At 40.2% G+C, this 19,954-nt stretch overlaps 1 protein-coding gene across 3 annotated transcripts in view; it reads left to right on the forward strand.

Annotated features, from left to right (window-relative positions):
- Nucleotides 1-3,087: 3,087 nt before the first annotated feature.
- Nucleotides 3,088-19,954, forward strand: part of MYSM1 (Myb like, SWIRM and MPN domains 1) — a 29,495-nt gene continuing 12,628 nt past the window's right edge. For all 3 annotated transcript variants that reach the window (XM_077824718.1, XM_077824719.1, XM_077824720.1), the window contains exons 1-10: nt 3,088-3,178; nt 6,513-6,588; nt 6,831-6,901; nt 8,180-8,257; nt 8,387-8,413; nt 8,947-9,025; nt 12,666-12,764; nt 13,666-14,444; nt 15,984-16,114; nt 18,972-19,075. In XM_077824718.1, coding sequence (XP_077680844.1) covers nt 3,102-3,178; nt 6,513-6,588; nt 6,831-6,901; nt 8,180-8,257; nt 8,387-8,413; nt 8,947-9,025; nt 12,666-12,764; nt 13,666-14,444; nt 15,984-16,114; nt 18,972-19,075 — 1,521 coding nt within the window. In that variant the 5' untranslated portion in view covers nt 3,088-3,101. The remainder of the gene's footprint in view (nt 3,179-6,512; nt 6,589-6,830; nt 6,902-8,179; nt 8,258-8,386; nt 8,414-8,946; nt 9,026-12,665; nt 12,765-13,665; nt 14,445-15,983; nt 16,115-18,971; nt 19,076-19,954) is intronic.

Raw genomic sequence — 19,954 nt, forward strand, 5'->3', positions numbered from 1 at the left:
ATTTGTGATGAGGAATACATTAAAAATGTTTATGTGCAAGATTATAATTTCATACAATCTGGATATATAGGATACCACTTCTTTACTTCAGACTTTAAAATCATATATACATGGCCACGGTTGATTGATATAGGGATAACTAAGAATGAAGCTGGGGCTAGTAAAAATAAGCTAATGATCAGAGATGGTAAATATATACATATACATAAAGATATAAAGCTCATTGTTGACCTACTGTGTGTTGCCAACTCTCTTGATTTTATTATGAATCTCATGATATTTGGTGTCTTTCTTAGAGACCCAGCTTTAAGAGTCAAGTGAGCACGAAAGAATCTCATTTTTTAGGTTAAAAAATAAGTAGGTTTCTAGCCCTTGCTGATGAGGAGTAAAGCTTGAAGATGTGAACATTACAGGCTCAAAAATCAGAATAAAATAAGAATCCCAGATTTATTATTTTTTAAAATCTCATGACTTTTAAGATGATCTATCAAGATTTTCTGAAGCCTGACTCAAGATTTTTGAATGGTTGGGGTTTGCCAGTAATGGTTGGGGTTAGTCAAAAAGTGCTAAATATTCAAATACAATATTAACCAGTATATTTAAGTTTAATTAAAGTGTTACTGTTTGGTTAAAATCATGTTTGTTACACAAATTTCCTTTCCTATGTTACAAGCAGCAACTAAGATTATAAAAATAAATTTTTGTTTTACATGTCACTATGCCGTTTATTTACTTTTTGCTTTTCTCAGCATGGACAGTGAAAACACACTAGTTAGTTTCACAGTTGTTTGTAATGAGTTTCTTTCAAGCTCACATGTTCTAGCACAAAGCTGAAATGTTTAGACTGCGTACACTGAAGTGAAGTGTTCATTCATTTAAGTATTTCCTGTGGATTTTTCTTTAAATTGGACATATTTTTATTGGTTGGTAATTGTGTAAAAGCTTTTTAATAGAACCAAATCTGAAGTCATATTTTACCTGATAACGATCCTTACCCTTGCTGTATTTTGCCATCCCCATCATTATCCCTGTTGATCTAATTAGCACAAAGGGTAAAAGGTCTCTTATGGAGCTGAAAAACAGATCTGGAAAGCCAAGACCATCTGAAAAAAACAATTCCTCCAGGGTTCAAAACTAAAATAACCAGAGGAAAGAGGCTTCATGCAGCCAGAGCTCCCTAAATAAAAACAAAAAGCTTCTCACAGCCTCACTTCCAATGAAAGTGAAAGGGCTCCTTGTGCCAGAGTTTTATTCCAAGACAACAGGGGCATTTCATAGCCAAGGTTCATAGTCTCAGCCCAGGGTGAGTGGAGTCTTTGATCATCCTACAGCATAAGACTTCTTAGAGATCACACTCCTTGGGATGTAGTAATTTACTCTAGCCGAGACAACCCATGTTCCCCTTTTGGCTGGGCTCACTGGCAATCCCAATGAGGGCAGACAGTTGGAATGGTTTTTTATTTTCAATTCAGAGAAGACAATGCTAAATGTCCATTCACCCGGTCAGGAACTCCCATTATATTACAAGCTAATGCCTTCACAAATCCAAAGATGAACCTAATGGAATGGAGCACATTTTAACCAAGTATTCTCTATTTCATTTATTTATTTAGGTTAAATTTATAAAAAGGTTAGAAAGTGCACCTGTCCATATGCTTTTTTTTTTTTTTTTTTTTGCAGGATACATTGATATAGCTGCACAGATGGAAACCCTTACTGTAGATGTGCTGCACTGATGTAAAAAGTTACACGCACTGGTATGGCTTACTACACTAAGGTCATGCTTGGGAGTAGCTATGTTAGCACGTCTAGCTTCGGACAGGAATTCCTGACCTCCAGTTCTGTTTCTAATGTCCTCTATGCCCATGATCATTCACTTATGCTGTACATACACTACTGACTTGCATCACTCATTATTGAACCACTTAAAGCACAAACAATTCAGCAATCTACACTAGCCATGCTGAATCAGAACCTTTGCCTCATATCCACATTATCACCGTCCTAAACTGTCTCAGTTAAAGTACTCTCTGGGTACCTGTCCCTTAGTTTTGAGAAGCACATGACTGAAGCAGTGGATTCTAGATTTCCATCCCCCTTTTGCGCACTGTTGGATAGCGATAGGAAGACCAGGGTCTTGCCTACATTGGGAAAATTTGCACCACTGCAACTATATTGATGTAGACCCTAACGTAGATAACTAGCGGAATAAACTGCATTGATATAAGCTCTGCTTTATATTGTTGCAGTATTAGTCATATTGGAGTACAAGGAGGACAGAGATCAGGACCCCCTTGTGCTTGGCACTTTATAATGTCTACTTTAGAAGTTTGCGCTATTCTAACTACATCAGTAGGAAATAACCAGACCAGACCAGTTCCTAAACCTGCCAGGAGTCTAATCTACTTCCAAGTCTTTGACACTTTCATCTCCAGCCACAGTGAGTCTGATTTAGGATTCAAACAGCTCCAAGTGGAGCAGAAAGGCGAACGGCACTGGACAGCCACTGTTTCAATTGCACGGCACTTCTACCCTGCAGCCAGCAAGACGTGGCAGAGGTAGGGGGAACACTGGGCTGGTGCATTGGGCGGAGACCTATCTTGAAAGGAGGGTGCTGGATTTGAACATCTGGGGATGAACATCTGAGGGTGAGCTGGAGAAGACGGCGGGGGGGGGGGTTGCGGGGGAGAGGAGAGAATCAGCAACAAACCTGAACTTCTGCACCTTCCGCTGCCCCACTCTTCTCCCCCTCCCCTGGTATTTGCCCCTCTCTTCTCCCCCTCCCCTGGGTATTTGCCCCTCTCCTCCCCTTCCCTTAGGGCGTCGCTCCCCTTTCCCCCGGTGTTTGCCCCTCCCCCCTCGCCCCGCTCCTCCGCCAGGCGAGGAGAGTCAGATACTGACTCAGGAAGCGAAGAGGGTAGAAAGAGAATCATGGAAGGGCACTGTGAGCATCGGGCACGGCTTCAAGCGTTGTCCTGCGCATGCTCAAAGTGTTGCGCCTGCTCAGTTGCATCGGGTGGGGGGGGCCGGACGTGCGGGAGAGGGGGTGGTCCTGTGGCCCCGCCTCTCTCGCGCGATCAGACGGCGGCCGCGGCGGAACCATGGCGGCCGCGGAGGAGGCGGATGTGGATGTCGAAGGGGATGCGGCGGTAGCCGCGGCCGGCGGGGCGCTGCGGGGGTGAGCGGTGGGGGAGGGGAGACTCCGCCCCCGGGAGAGCTCGGCTCTCGTCCCCTCCCCTCCCCCGAGACACCGCTCACCCGCGCGGGGAGACCCCCTCCGCGCCCTGCCCCCTGTGGGGAGATCGGGGCTCCCTCCTCTTCAGCCCCCTCGCGGCTGCAGGCCCCGGGCGCCCCTCGCTCCGAGGCGGGCTGGCTGGACAGCGCACGGGCGAGGGGATGCCCGGGTGGGAACTGGCCTCTCCCCCGGGACGGCAGGGCCACGGCATCCTCCCATGGCACAGCCCGTCAGACGGGGGGGGCGCGGGAGGGGCCAGAGTGTCCCCCCTTCCCCCCGGGCCCTGCGCTTCGGTGTGTCAGTGGCCCCGGTGGAGAGCGCTTGGGGGCAGAAGGTGCCATAGAAACGCCATTGCCTGCCCCAGGCGTGTGAAAAGCCAGAGTCAGGCCTCAGACCCCATAGGTGTGAAAGTAACGATTTTGAAAAAGAACAATACATTCTGGGCCAGTTGTGTTTACTGGCTGGTTTCTGAGCCTTCAGGGGGCCACTCAGGTCACGTTTTCGAGCTTTGGGCGCAACCATGAGGGTTAGAAACGTCCCTTCTGATTTCAAAGGGGAGGAGAGGTTCTGAGCTAAGCACGTGAATCCAGAAGCTGGGGCTTTATGAAAAAATATAGCAAGACGTGAGAGTTGGCAAAACTGAATATCACCTGCCCATTTGTAGCTCTGCTTCACTTGTCTCACCTTTCCTGTTTTAGACTTCTTAATTTTTCTCTTGCTCATATTAATAAGCTGCTTCTGCATCTATGCTGAACACTCCAGAGCAACTTTGGGATGAAGAGTATGTCTACACTACAGACACTACACCGGCATAACTATTGAGGCATAGTCCTGTAGTATAGAGATGACCTTTGCCAACACAAGTTTTTCTGTCTGCATAGAACACCACTTCCTGCAATAAAGTTAGCTATGTCAATAGAAGCCCTCCTCTGTCAACATGGCTGCATCCCTAGTGGGGTTTTGTTGGCATGGATACCTCAGTCAGGGCTGTGTTTTTTCACACCCCTAACTGAGACATCTGTGCCAATATAACTTTTTAGTATAGACCAAGCCATAGTGTGTGTGACAGGTGCTTTATAAAATAAAACTGTTTTGTAGAAGGAGCCCATGTGGGATGTTTGTAACCTGGGGTGTGTATTGCATGCATTGCCCATCTTCATGGTTCTCAAATTTTCTGATGTCTAAAATCACATTTTTTGTATATGTCCTGAAAAGAATTGTCCTGGGTCAAATGTATTTTATGTAGGTAGATGAATTTTTTTTTTAAAGTATGTACCAAGGGGACCTGTAATTAGAGCTTTCTCCACTCTAAGAAACTGATATATTGTCTGCATTGGGGTACCTGGAACTGGTGGGAGAAAAGAGTTTAGTCTTGTTTAGCAGTTAAACTGTTTTCAGCAGCACTTCAGGGGGGCATGTGGCTAATAATTGTTTTCAGGGAAGGGTGAGTTTCCTAGTAATTAGATGAAGTTGAACTAAGTAACTCTTATGCTGAATGTCAGGGAACATTTTTCAGCAGTAAAATATTAGTTTGTATGGTAATTTCCCCAGGGCGATAGTAATTGCCTCACTTAGGCCTGGTCTAGACGACAAACTTATATCAGTATAACTACATCGCTCAGGGTGTGAAAAATCTACACCTCTGAGTGATGCAGTTGTACTGACCTAACCCCTGGTGTAGACAGCACTATGTTGACAGGAGAGCTTCTCCTATCAACATAGCTACTGCCTCTCAAGGAGGAGGATTACGCCAACAGGAGAAGCATAATAGCATTCTCAAAAATGTGCTACATCAGTGCAGCTACGCTGCTGCTGCTTTTTATGTGTAGACCTGCCCTGAGAATGACAAGATTACACTGGACAAAGCAACGACAGATATAACAATCCTGGAGTGACAGGATGTTGGGGTAAATGAGCTAATAGTTTTTCACAGAATCATTGAAAGAGATGGAGAAGTTTAAAAAACTCTTTACTCGTTGTTACTTTTTATGATCATAAAGGAAGTCCAGGCACTTTAGCATTTTGCTTTCCCTTTATTGAAAGGATTTGCATGTGCATTGGGACCCCACAGTCCTCAGTCTCTTTCCCCTTTTGTAATCTCAGTGCAATTTTTTATGCTTAGCGGAAGGTGATGATACTTTACCCTCATCATCAACCTCAAGTGATGGCTTCTAAGTGAATCAAATGCTGATGTGTTTATTTTTCATACAGCAGCAGCATCTTAAACTCAGAATACTTTCAGAAGATTTGTCCCTTTCTGAAGGGGAATGTAAAAGCTTTTAAGAATACATAATATTTTTCAAAACAGTTCTCTGAGGAATTGTCCTTTTTCCTCTCAATTACAGTAATATTTCTTACTTAATGCAGCTAAACCAAAAAAAAAAAAAAAAAAAGCTTATTAGTCAAAAGTGTTCCTTCCACTACCTTACTTAGCATACATATGCAGCATACTAAAATGAGAGCTTCTATAACCATAGGACTTGTTTCTGGATTTCTAAAAGTATTAATGCCATGAGGTATCACATTGTACAGCTGAGCCCTAAATACTAGTACATGTGAAGGTTATCAGTCTTGTTTATTTGTTTTTTATTAAAGACTGATATTTGATTTTCCTTAAGAATTACATTTTTCTAAAATAGCACCTTTCCTCCAGGGATCTTGCACCTTTACCAAGGGGGTTATTATTCCTATTTTACAGATGGGGAAATTGAGGGATAGAGAGGTTAAATGAGGATCGCACAAGAAGGCAGTGACAGCTGAAAATAAAACTTCTGTCTTCTAGCAACTACGAGACTCTGTTGCCTGTGTTGTGTTTTTGTACTTCACAGCTTTGCTCCCACTTTGTTTTCAGTCTTTTTTGGAAGAAAATTTTTAACTTTTCAGTAAAACAGAAATTGATTTTGCTGATACTTTATGCATAATTCTACAGCATGAAGGGAGAGATAGTACTGTTAGTAAGAGCCCTAACAGTTTGAAAAATATTGAAGAAAAGGTTAGGTCCCTTTCTGTGAGGGGGCCATTTACACTTTGCCCAATGGAAAACTTATGAAAGGCTAGCCCTACATAATATTTCTACAAAATATAAGTGACCCCTTTTAATTTTAGAATCTCTCTGTCATTCTTATGTTAATGAATACAAGTAACACTATAAAAGTCCAAATTTTTATGTCAGTTCTGACAAGGTTACCTGTTTTCTTTTAAAGTGTTTGCATTACTGACTATATGAACTTTCAAAACTTTTTTTCCTTCTTTAAAATGATTGAAAATTTTATTACAGAGACTATGAAAACATAGCTTCTGGCTTATTGCAAGATCACTACCTTGATTCATCTTGGAGAACGGATAACAGCCTTGTAAGTAGTTTATAGGAAATAGTCTTTTTGGTTTGTTTGTCTGTTTTAAATGAATGGTATATCTTCCACAGAGATTTTCAAAACTTTGTATTTCTTCCCCAGCCACTTGAGAACATAAATTAATGTTTTTATCTTTTCTAAAAAAAAAAAAAAAAATCAGCCTGTGGTTGGTTTTGCTTTAGAGGAAGTATTAGATATTTGTGTGTCAAAGAAGATAATTGAAAAATGTCTGTCATTTCCAGCCATGGACACTGGATAGCAACATTAGTGAAGAGAACAGGGCCGTGATTGAGAAAATGTTGTTGGAAGAAGAGTATCCTTTTATCAAATTGCTTATATGTCTGTTCCTTTCTTAGGGCAAAATAAAATCCTCTGTCCTAGTAGGAAGCAGATATATAGTGGATTCTTTTTAAAGAGATTAGTGTTTACTGAACTTGAAGCATTGTGCTCCAGTAGTTAGAGCATGGAAGTATGAGATAGTACACCTGAATTCAGTACCCTGTTCAGCCACTCTGCAACCCTCAGCTTCCTCAGGCTTTGGCGAGTCTCATAGGGGATGTCCACACTGCAATAAAAGACCTGGAACACCGACTTTCAGAGCCTGGGTCAATTGACTCGGGCTCATGGAGCTCATGTTGCGGAGATAAAAATAGCAGTGTAGACGGTCCTACTTGGGCTGGAGCCCAGGCTCTGAGACCTCCCTCCTTACGGGTCGTGGGAAACTTCTACACTGCTATTTTTAGCCCCTCGGCCCTAGCTCCACAAGCCTGAGTCAATTAATCTGGGTTCTGAGACTTGGTGTCACAGGTTTTTCTTTTCAGCGTAGATGTACCCTTAGCCTTTTTGTGCCTATTTCCCATCTTTAAAATGGGTTTGGTAGTAATACCTCATATGGGTGTTGTGAGGATTATTAATGCATAAAAAGCACATTTCATTTCTCAGATGACAGAGTCTATATAACTGCAAAGTATTTTATTTCAAGGGAATTTTCATATACACATCCATAAAGTTCAGGTGCCCCAAACTTCATGAGTCTCCTGATTTTTTCACTTCACATTCACTCATATCTTGAGTGGTAAAAAATACCCATTCATTGCAAGAGCTCTTTTAATGCCACTTCTGAGAAACACTTCACGCTTCTTGACAATATGAGAGCCCCTAATGTTGCTGAGATACTTAATCCCAAATAGTTGGTGACCCTATTAACAAATGTGAGTTACCTCTGTTTTCCTGTCCTTTTTCCTTTGAAGTGAAGTACTTTACAGAGGAACAACAAAATGTCAGTACAGAATGTTTTTGCCATGGGAATAAATTATTCAGACTTGAATTGCAAAAAGGCTGTGGCGTTTGACATTGATGAGAAGAAAATGTCCTACTACTGTGTCAAAGTCATAAGGGAAAACAGGCTGTGGAGGAAGCAGAATGTCTAGTTTATTTGTAAACAACATACTCACATTATTTCTAAGTCAAACAGTCACTTCCTCCTTTGTTTAACTCAGTAGTATTTTAAACCAGTGACAATTTTATCAGAATTTTTGTGTGTATATAGTTCTGTTCTGTGTATCCAAAAATTCCTTAGTAAAGATTACAGGTATTACTTATCTAATAAATCGCTTCCAGAAAAAATATGGCTTGATCAAAAGGAAGGTGACAAAAAATCTGTGAAAAGGTAAAATTGCTTTTTGGGGGGCGGAAGAAATGATGAAATAGTAGAAATTTGGGGCAGGAATGAGACTTTCTTTAAAATATATATTTGCTTAGATGATCAGCAGTCACCGTTATTTTTTTTGTTTTACAGTCCACATAAGAAAACGGGAAAAGTCATGTAGGTACTTTTTGAATAATTGAGTTGTATTTTTAAGTGCTCTTTTTCATTTATGTTAAGTTAGAGAACACTAGCATAAAAAGTCAGTTTTACCTCCCCTTTAACATTTAGTCTTGTTTCTTTACTTGTGTAAGATAGTTAAAGGGACATTGTCAACCTGACAGACATTGCCATTTGACTGTTAAATGGCCTGTATTAATTGGATTTCTGAAGGACACATGTCCACATCACAAAAAAGAACAATTACAGTTGGCTTCCTAGTGCTTGCAGTTTCCTTGTTGCATGTGTCCCCCACATTCTCCCCTCCACCCAACCTCTGTAAAATAAGTTGTGGATGGGTGTTGTGCTGCCTTGAATTAGCTTCTGTAATACAAAAACCTGGAAGAATTAGTTCTCTCATCAAGAGTATAAACGTTTAAAACAAATCCTATAAGTTTCCATTGAAGAAATATAATCCACATTTCAGAAATTGTTGCAATCTTTTGGAGATGCACATTCATTAAAAAGGCACTTCCATTTTCTTATTCTTTTAGGGTTCGCTCACCGACAAAATCAGCTAGCTGCTCACTAAAGTGGACAATCGAAGAAAAAGAGCTATTTGAACAAGGACTGGTAAATATTGTATTTTTCAGTGTTCAGTTTTCTGTAAAAAACAAACCAAAAAAACTAGCTTAATTTAAAAAAAAATGCAATATTAACCCTTTTTCATAAAAAATGAATGGAGTTCTCATTGCAAAATAAAAATAATTGCAGCGCACTAAGTTGCTAATTTTTCATTTTTAACTTGTTAAAAATAATTTCCAATTGCTAACAGTGGAATAGTAAATCAGGCACACTTAGACCTTGGTCACACAGTCACATAGCTTGTGAATCTCCATCGAAATCAACACAGCTTGGTTTGTCCACAAGGGTCTGCCTGCCCAGATCCAGTTGCAGGATTTGGGCCTTAGACTGTCCCACGGGCTACTGATTTGTCTATTGCAGTGTTACAATAGCAGTGCTGTAGTTTACAAAGGAAGTGTCAAACGTGAAGGGGTGCCTTGAAATCTAGTGAACTGAAAAAACTGATTTTTTTCCTCAGACACTAATATACGCTCTTTGGAGCTTTTTTTTATATGTTGGTAAAGAGTACAACACAGTGGGACCCCAGCCTGGTTGTTGCCTCTAGACATTACTATAACATATGTAATAAATACACCAATCCCTGAATCGTCCTGCTAATTTTTGTGACTTCCAGTCAGATTTTCTAAAACTATTTTTCTCTTACCTATTGCTCTGCGAAAAAACGACAATAAACAGACACAGGCCCCTGACAATACGAGGAGATCCAGGTGGGTGAATCCCTGGACCTTCACAGTCTCATTGATTTTAACAAGGCTTTGCTAGCTCATTGCTTGAAAACAGAGGGCTTTGCTGTTTTTTGGATGATATATCTAATCTGACATGTAAAACACGTCAGAATTAGTTTTAATTACTACTTGGATGGATGATTGCAAGTTGTGTCCTTGTAGTGTCATTGCAATGATTACGTCTAATGATTTTTGTAAGCATGCTTTTCTTTTGAAAGCTTGTATATATGTAATATAATAGAAGGTGCACTAACAGCAGCTAAAGTAAAGGCTGCTGTAGCATTTCTATTCTAATCTCATGTTGTTCATAACTTTAGCAAACATCAGCCTGACAGGTGAAAGTTTTTCAGCCCTGGTTTCTTCAAAACATTAATATTGTCTTGTAAGTTTGAGAAAAAATATTGAATCAATTTTTTCTTATAAAGACAATGTAAAAAATAAATTTTCGCCATTAAAAAATTCTAACTCTTGTAACTTTCTTTTAAACATCTCCAACTAAAATAGTGGGGTATAGAAAGTTGTATTTTGTCAAGCAAACAGCCCTTTACAAGCAGTGCCTTTGAATGTTGTAGTGGACATGGCTTTTTAATGGGCCTACTTTGACTTTGAAAATCATATTGCTATAGAATATTGAAAGTAATACTACTTAAACAGTATTTAGATGGATGCAAAGTATTATGCCTCCCTACATGGGAACTTTAGACCCCAGACCTGCAATGGTGCCTGGGTCCTCTAATGGGGAGCTTCTTGAATAACTGGGGGCCTGTGTTCCCTGTAAGTTGTGCAGTTGGACATCTGCCCAGGAGAGATTCAAGTGCCATGCAGTTGATTAGCAGAGCCAGGCACTTCCAGCCAGCAGCTTGTATTCAGGTGCCCCTCCACCCCCACTGCTTTGCAGCCACATTGCTCCTGCAGCTGCTCCTGGGACCCTCCTGCTGGCTGTGCAGAGTGGGGGGGAAGGAAGGTGCTTATGTCAGGGTATCCCCCGGCCCCTGTACCCCATCTCCACAGAGCAGGGTAGAGGGGACAGGGCTCAGAACTTACAGCAGCTCTGAGGTCTGAACAAGCCTTCAGGTGAGTGAGTGCCTTAAAGAGACAGCACACGTCTCTCAGAGACTTCTGCAGCAGCCAGCACACACACACACTCACTTACTCACTCACACTGTCTCTCCCCCTGCCCATGTACCCCATTTCTGCAGAGTGGGGGAGGGGAGACATGGTTCAGGAGGAGGAGAGCTTTCAGTGAGTGCCTTAAAGAGAAACTGTGTACGGGAATCTTTCAGAAACTTCCCTAGCAGTCAGCACGCACAGTCTGTGTCACACACCTGTTGTTGTTACTTCTTGGTACTTCCTGCAGTACACATATTCTCTGTAATTATAGTCTTTCAAAGTGTGTTATTTTAGTTTTTTGACTGGTCTGTGCATTTCATAATTTTTATTTCTCTCTTACACTTAAATTGAATTCTTTGAATAGTGAATTCTAAAATGCCTGTCTTGTCCTGGCTGGAGTAGTTATCCCTATTGGTAACTTTTAAAAAATATATATTATATCTAGGTTTTTTGTTTCTACTGGTGGTGCACGTCCGCACATTACCTTGGTGCACATAACAAAATTTATTCCGTACATGGGTGGAAAAAATTAGAGGGAACGTTGTTGGTGACTTAGCTTCATAGTAAGCATTCACCTTTAACGTGAACCAATGCAGCCTTCCTGATTAGATTCACTCATCTGATATTATAACACCCTCAGTCTAGCACAGATACATATGTGTCAATTTGCATTTAGACTCAATGGAAGAATTTGGCATGGGCGGAATTAGGCCTGCTATATATCTATCTGTTATAGGTGGTAATGTATGTAAAGGAAAGAACCGAGTTTGACTTTTAGAACCTGGGGTAAATGTGTTGGACTGGCAGTTAGGAAAAATAATCTTTTCACTTTAAAATGAGCACATTTGACATGGGGCCACAATAAATTTTGATTTCCCCCAATGCAGCTTTTAATCGTTTTCAAGTAGAACCATATTTTAAAGTTTGAAAAATCTTAATCTTGAGGTTGCATTAGCATTGCCTTTTGTGCATAATTAAAGACCCCGATCCTGCAGAAACTCAACGTATATTCTTAATTCTGTGAGTAGTTCCATTGACTTTGGTGGGACACTAAGTGCATAAAATTAAGCATGTGCATAAATCTTTGCGAGATCAGAGTCTAAATCTGGTCTTTTATTCATTCAGAGGATTTGGAATGGATGTCACATACATGAACTTTTGGGTTTTTACTTTTTATATACAGTGTAGTTAAGAAATGGCATGAGGTGGATATGTTCAACTATGGACCTGTTTGGAAGGAGCAGGACCAGAGTTCCAAAAGGCTTATTTAAATTTAGAGTAGTGCTTTAATTTAATGAGACTTCTATAATTCAGTATTTAACTCTTAAAAGGGAAAAAGGTCAGTTGATTTTGTAGCAAGCTATTGTATGCTGTGAGCGCCTCTCTGAGGAAACTTTTAATTTAAGCAACTTAGATGCAGATTTAAGTTGTGGTTCAGACTTCGAGTAAGTTGAGCTCTTTTGTGTGCAAGAGTGGAATGCAGAATACTACAGTATTACACAGATGCATGACCCAGTCCTGCAAATGCTTAATTAGCTTCAATGGGACTCCTCAAGGTAGTAAGCAGTATGTTTTTTAGTCCTTTCAAGATCGGGGCAGTGAATTAATAACACTTACTGCTTAAACATAATTTCTGGCTGTCCAGTGTCTAGGTAATGGGACTTTTCGCAAGGATCGAGTAGTATTTTTTATTTCTAATAAATAATTACTTCTGTAAAACTTTCTTCTTGCATAAAGAATGATACCTAGATGTAGAAAAGATTGGTTGATTTTAATTCGTTTTGTCACACTAGGCTAAATTTGGCCGAAGATGGACAAAAATTGCCAAGTTGATTGGAAGTCGCACTGTTCTACAAGTAAAGAGCTATGCCAGGCAATACTTTAAGAACAAGGTAAACATGAAATGTCATTTTCTGTTAGTAAAAAAGGCAGTGAGGCATGTATGCTCCTATCATATATTTTGAATGCAAACATGCATTTATGGGACATTATCATTGAAATATTGCTTATCTGCTGATTTTTAAATCTGAAATTTGACTTGGTTTGGAATTATTCTAATCTTGTTGGGAATTTTAAATGCTCTAACAAGCAATAAACAATATGGTTTGTTTTATTGGACACCCACATACTTGGAGTATATTGCTAGACTGAAAACAGATTGGCCTCTGACTACTTAGAAGTTGCAACTGTCCAGTGTAATTTCCGACTGCCAGTTGAACTCTTCTGGGACCTTTTTTTAAAAGACAATTGTGTGTACTTTAGCTACTAATAAATACATACATTAATATCCTTTGGACCGGTCTTATTTTGAATATAAAGTGTCATGCACATCTATAATGCTGCATAAGCTCCTTAAAGTCTGCATTTTTTCAATGTTTTACTTTTTAAAACAAAAATCAGTAAGAAAAACCTGACGATGATTTCCTTAATGTATAGTTTCTTATAAGTAAAATGAGCTGAGAGAAGATGAATTAGCTGATGAATGCTAACTGTAATGCTAGATGTCCACAATTCTGGAAGCTTTGCCAGTCAGTCCTGTCTTAATCCCTTTTTTATATATATAAGTATAAAATAATGAAATATAGGACTGCCCTTTGAAGGAGAACATCATGAAAACTGAACGTTGGACCCAATTTGACAAAGGCAAGCTTTGTAAATTAATACATAAAACTTAATGATCCCTCTAGACTGAACCAAATTGATTATGCCATTGATTTTAATAGTGTTCTTTTACATTTAAACTTCATTATTGGGGTATGCTTAATTTTTCTTATAATCCATTTATACTTTAAGGCAAAAACTGATGACTCTGAAAAAGAGGAACAAAGTCAGTATAGCAGCAATAGTCTTCCTGTTGAGGATGAAGGAGAGAAGGTGGTGGCATGGGCACCGGCAAACCTGAGGGGCCGTGCAGACCCCAACCTGAATGTAGTGAAAATTGAAAAGCTATCGGATGATGAAGAAGTAGATATCACGGATGAAATGGATGAGCTGCTTTCTCATGCACCCCCACCGGAACCTGGCAAATCTAAATTAACTGATATTCCGAAGAGTCCAATTCAAGAAACCAGAGGAAGAGAACACACTTTTTGGTCTGCTGGATACAATTTTGCAATTCCCCAGTTTGCAGAAGACAACTTTCAAAAGGCCGAGCAAGGCAAGGTAGAAGCACTGGAGTTTCCAGACATTGCAGCCACATGCTCTGAGAAACAGAGCGTGAATGGTGATGAATCTGTGAAATCAGTTTATCTGCAATTTAATGAATTTACAGAGAAAAGTGAACAAGACAGGAAAGGGACCTTTGATGACACCAAGCAATTAGTTGATCAAGAACTTAATGAAGAGCAGAAGGACTTAGTTAATAATGAAATGCTTTTCCATCCTTCTTGCCAATTGGATGAAGAAAATCAAGAAGAAGCAGAGGAGCTTAAGCCACCTGATCAAGAAGTGGAAATTGATAGAAATATCATTCTGGGAGAAGAAAAGCAAGCTATTCCAGAATTTTTTGAGGGACGTCAGGCCAAAACACCAGAGCGCTATCTGAAAATTAGAAATTACATTTTAGATCAGTGGTAAGATAAATTGATTTCATTTTATAACATATGTGATTAAGGCTGCTGATGTGCTGTTTTGATGCAGTTAGAACGGTCATGGAATTAATGGCCTAGCTCAGAATGCTGCCAAAATTCTGATATTTTAGCTGTTTTCACAAGATTGAGAAGTAACAGCATTGGCTGTGGATGGGGTATCCCTCCCCTCTTCCCTTTTTTCTTAAATATAAAGGAACATTCTACATTTCAACAATTAAAAAGTTTTGGAGCATTATGAAAATGGGTGTCCATTTTCAAAACACATGGCTAGAATTTATTCTAGAATTCTTTCTCCAGTTTTGTCAATTTAGCATATTACACCAAAAGAGGAAAGAGAAAATAGAGTAATACTGGTTAGTGCACTACTTTGCAGTTATTATCACACAGTAATGGTATGTAGATGGGATGCATATCACAATATATTCATGGGTCTGGTATATGTCTTCTATATTCTGGATCCTGTCCTTCAGACCTTACATAAAATTCCCACGCAAGTTGTTCTCTAGTGATGTCGGTAATGTGTGTCCGTTCTTCAGTCTGGGACAGGTAGGAGACTGAATTTATAGAATTTATAGAAATAGAAACTCTTAAGTGGCTATGTTAGAGCAAAAAGTGATAATCAAAACCATTTTTAAAATGGGTTCTTCTCAACAGGGAGCACTATTCAGAGTCTTGAATATTGTACAGTTTATCTTCATGAAACAATTTTAAGGAACCCATGTTTTTACTATGACAGGCTAATTTGCCGTGCAATTTGTTCTCCTGTAGCTTTGTTTTCTGAGTTTAACTGTACTCACTTTAAAAATATTACAATATTCTCTCAGCTCTAGTTTAATTGCCTTATAAATTGATAACCTATTCACTAGCTCTGGAGTAGTTGTAAGCTCCCATATTTCTAGGGAAATTTTTGACAGACTTCAAAGCAGTAAATGTGCATGAAAGATGAAAAACAGGATTATCCCACATTAACCTACAAGTTGTTTATGCAGTTACTAAAATAATTGTTTAATACAGTAGAACATGTGACACGGAATGGACACAAGTATTTTATTTTAACAAGATCATTTCATTTCAATAACTTGCTGCTCCCTGGCACCATTCATTTCCAGGGCTTATATTTTATGCTGTGTGGGGATATCTTTTTCCCTATGCATGTATTTGAATAAATCTGCACAGCTTCAAACACCATCATAAATTTGCATTTTTTATTAAACTTAGATATCTGTATGAATACTCTGACTATTCCATATTTTGTTTTTCATAGAGTGTACTTTAGAAAACAACCACTCAAACAGTACAATCCTACTTCATGAGTAGCTTTTTGGGGGTGATTATAAGCCTGATACCACTAGCATTCTTTGTCAGAGTGCTACACATGTTAAATAGTCAGAATCTTCCAATAATTCCTGTAGAAAAAATACAAGGAAATTCAAATGGCTTCACAGGACAATTAAGCTATTTTTTTTTCTTTTTACTGATCCATTTTCTTTTTGTTTGAAAATGTTCTATGGTTTATTTTAGGGAGCGATGTAAACCTAAATACCTGAATAAGACTTCAGTACGGCCAGGCCTTAAGAACTGTGGTGATGTTAACTGTATTGGACGGATACACACGTACCTGGAGTTAATAGGAGCAATTAACTTTGGTTGTGGTAAAAAAAAACATTTTAATCTGCATCCATTCAAATTATAACCACGATGTTAACAATATCTGTAATTGGTCAGAAACCATTTTGATAAGCTGTGTATGTTACATGAGATATAAAAATCAAGGGAGAGAAAAAATTATATTTTTCAAAAGAATTTTTCGAGTTAAATTCATTGCTGAGTACCTTCTGCATTCAGTCCAATCAAAACTATACATGTGGGTAGTCTTCATTCCATCTCCCTTTTTCTCTGAAGTCTCCAATCACCCTTGTTTCATGTAAGCTCTTTGGGGCAGATACCTCACATAATGGCGTTGTGACCTGTTTGACCTCCCAACCCTGTCATCATGTAAATTCTAATGGGCTACTTGTAAGAGTAGGTACTAGTAGGTGTCAAGGTTGCAGACTCTGGCTCTAAGATTAGAGACCTTCTGAAAGAAAATAAATTGTGCTTTTGATTTGCTTTTAAATTTTCAAAATACTTGGTGTCTTCAAGTACGGATTTTATTTATTGACTGCACTTTCTCATAAGATGGGAGAAGCATAACTTATTGAAAACTAGCAGTTTAACCTGTTTCTTTAGCTAACCTGGTATATAGTTTGAAGGAACCACAGGTGTCTTGTGCGTGAATGTACATAATTCTCAGAGCCCCTCCTCATGTCCTACAGTCTGTACCATGCAATGTTCCTCCTCACTCTGTTGGTTGATGGCAGAACAAAGATTGACAGCCAGCCTGGGGCCAGAACAGCCTCTTTGTGGATAACTTGAGTTCTCTGCCTCCACTCCTGGGCAAACATGGGGTCTCCTTGTTGTAGCAAAGCCTTCAGGATTGGACTTGCAAAAATGTCTTGAATTTGACTAACTGGAGACTCCTAGAACTATGGGTTTCTAAGCAAGGTTTGCTTCAGACCATGTCTGGGGCCCCACTTCCAAGAAGACTTCTTAACTTGGCAAGAGGCTTCAGAAATTTACCCAGATATGGGAGACATGTACTTTGGACAAATGGATGCTACAGGCAATTCTACAGGGTTATGCCATCAAACTTAGCAGTTCCCCAGAGATACATTCAAATTTCCCAGATCAAACAACTTTACCAAACACCAAAAAGTAAAAGCCTTCTTGGCATTAGGGCGGTATAGCTGGAACCAACAAGACAGATTTTATGGGGTGTACTTGGTACTCTTAGTGACCCTAAAGAATGGGGACATGAGCCATCTTAGATCTCAAATCCTTCAGCAAATCCACCAGGTCTCTGAAGTTCTGATTGAAAACACTAAAGTCTATCATTACAACTCTATCACTCCAGTATTTAATGACTTCAGTAAATCTCAAGGAGGCTTACCTTCATGTGATAATCAGGGCGAGTCACTGGAAATTTCTGCCCTTCTGTTATAATGGGAAGCATTTTCAGTACAGGGCTCCCCCCATTCTTACTAAAGTCAGCCCCACGAGTCTTCACAAAGATCCTGGTGGTCTTGCATTCTCAGAGAAAGGGGGTATATGTTTCTCCCTGCTTTGGACAAGTACCTGAAAAGGAGACTATCAGATCGCCGTTTAGCATCTACAGGAGATTGTAATCTGCATCTGGGACAATGGGTTTCTGATGAACATGCAGAAGACTCTTCTCTAGCTATTTCAGTGACTTTTGCTTTTAGGAGTGATCATAGACACCATTTCAGAGGAGAGACAACAGGAGACCTCTTTAATTCACTAAGTGTCATGTGGTCATCAGACATCCCTAGAAGTCCTTGATACAGCTCCTCAGTATGCTAGTTCCATGTGTAGATACTCTACAGCAGACCAGATTTCATCTAAGGAAGCTTAGATGATTTTCTCTTATCATAGGAAGAAATTGCAATCAATCAGAAACAGAGAATCACAATTCCAAAGTGAATTGCTTCCTCTCTCAAGTGGTGGACTGAATCATCCTTTAAGATTCCAACAGTGTGTCCAGTATCAGAACTGGTGAAATTCATGATCACCATCACAGCAAACTTTCATACATGGGGAGCATTCCTCAACAGGACAGTGGCTCACGGGACTTTGTCCAGTTTGGAGAAGAAGAGGTATATAAATGAGCTAGAGCTCAGGATCATCAGGCTAACCCTCCTCTACTTTTAAAAGCCAGTCCACCAGCATCGTGTATCTCACAGCTGATGACACCACTACAGTTGCACACATCAGCCAACAAGGAACTAAATCTTCCTCCGTCCACAAGGAAGTGATACATCTGTTGACTTTGTCAGAGAGTTATCTTCCCCCCTCTAAGCTATCCACATAAAGGCTCAGCAGGAAGGACCTGGAGCTTGAATCTTTCTCTATTTCAGGAAGTGTAGAAAAAGTTCAGGGCTCCAATCACAGATCTTTGCCTCAAGGGAAGGAATCAATGTTCTGTCTCAAAGGTGGCCCTAATGCTTACTTTATGGCTTTCTCCACGTACCTCTACTGGCAAGGATGAGAAAAAAGATACTAAAGGAAAAGGCCACCATACTCTTGATTGACTCATATTGGCCCCACAGCTAGTAATTTTCAGCTTTGGAAGCCATCATTCTGGGATTCTCCACAGGTGGTGGTCTTGGCCCCTAGCTGTGCGTGAATCTTTGTTCTGCCTCCAACCTTTGGAGGAGGGAGAATGCCGCACCGTGTCCAGACTGCTGGACACGGTGGGTCTTAGAAAGAAAAATCACAGATAAGAACAAAGTTTTCCTTTCTTAAAGTTGGTATGCTGCTGAGTGAGGACCAGCTGACTATACTATTGCTTTATCATAGAGTAATACCTCCTCGTTGAGATTTTTATTAAATATGGAATTTTTATTTACCAGGATTAGTGGGAAATAACGTGTGCGCTCTGCATTCCTATAGAACAGGCTGTGTATAACAGACCACAACCCGCTGACAAAACACGATCCAAAGAAGGCAAAGACACCATAGAAGCATACCAGCTTGCTCAGCGTTTGCAGTCCATGGTAAGATGAAAATAAAAAGTTGCATGTGTCAGTGATAGGGCCTCTTCAACTTTCACTTTCGATACAGGGCATCTCTCTGAATTTCTTCTTAACCCATTCAGCTTCAATCACTTTCCTGAGCGTTCTTTGAGTCAAGTGTCTGCTTTAGCACCAGTGTTACTCTTTGTCAGACCTGTCCTAATTACTATTCTATTGACAGAAAAGAAAATCCATATATGAAATAAAAAATGTTATGCAGAAAGCATGAGCCATACTCAATACTGTTTGCATCACGATTTGCAATTATTTACCAGTATACTTAGTCTTGGCAGTATTCGATTTAAATTGATGTCCATAAATGTTGATTTCAGCTGACACACTGAAATTGATGAAAAAAATATCCATAAGTAACAGCTGATGCAAATGCAGCCTCCCGCTCCTGCACCTTGTGCTTGCAGGGATTGGGTAGTATTGGGTCTGTGGCACCATAGATTGAGCCTTCTGCAGTGGTGCTGTTATGGGAGTGAGTGGGTCTTGACAGCGAAGCTGCAGAGAGCTTCTTGCATGGCTGATGATGCTTGATCCCTGCAGGTGCAGGGAAGGCTGAAGTCCTGCTTGGGGGCAGGGCCGTTTGGCAACAGTATGGTTTCCTTGTAGCTGGCAGCTCATCTTCCACCTCCCCTTGTGGTCCTGTCTGGGTGTCTCTGCTCTGCCCTGCCATGACCGCAGCCTTCCCCACACCATGCGCCTGCAGGGAATGGGTGTCACCTGTAATGTGGCAGCACAGGGAGCCACCTACAGCTCTGTTGTCACGGCCCTGCTCACTCATTCACTCAGCAACCAGGAGTGCGGGGGCTGTTCTGGCAGGAATTGTGGCCTTCCCTGCAGCCAGGGGCTCGT

This window comes from Eretmochelys imbricata, chromosome 8 (assembly GCF_965152235.1).
Source record: "Eretmochelys imbricata isolate rEreImb1 chromosome 8, rEreImb1.hap1, whole genome shotgun sequence".
Lineage (NCBI taxonomy): Eukaryota > Metazoa > Chordata > Testudines > Cheloniidae > Eretmochelys > Eretmochelys imbricata.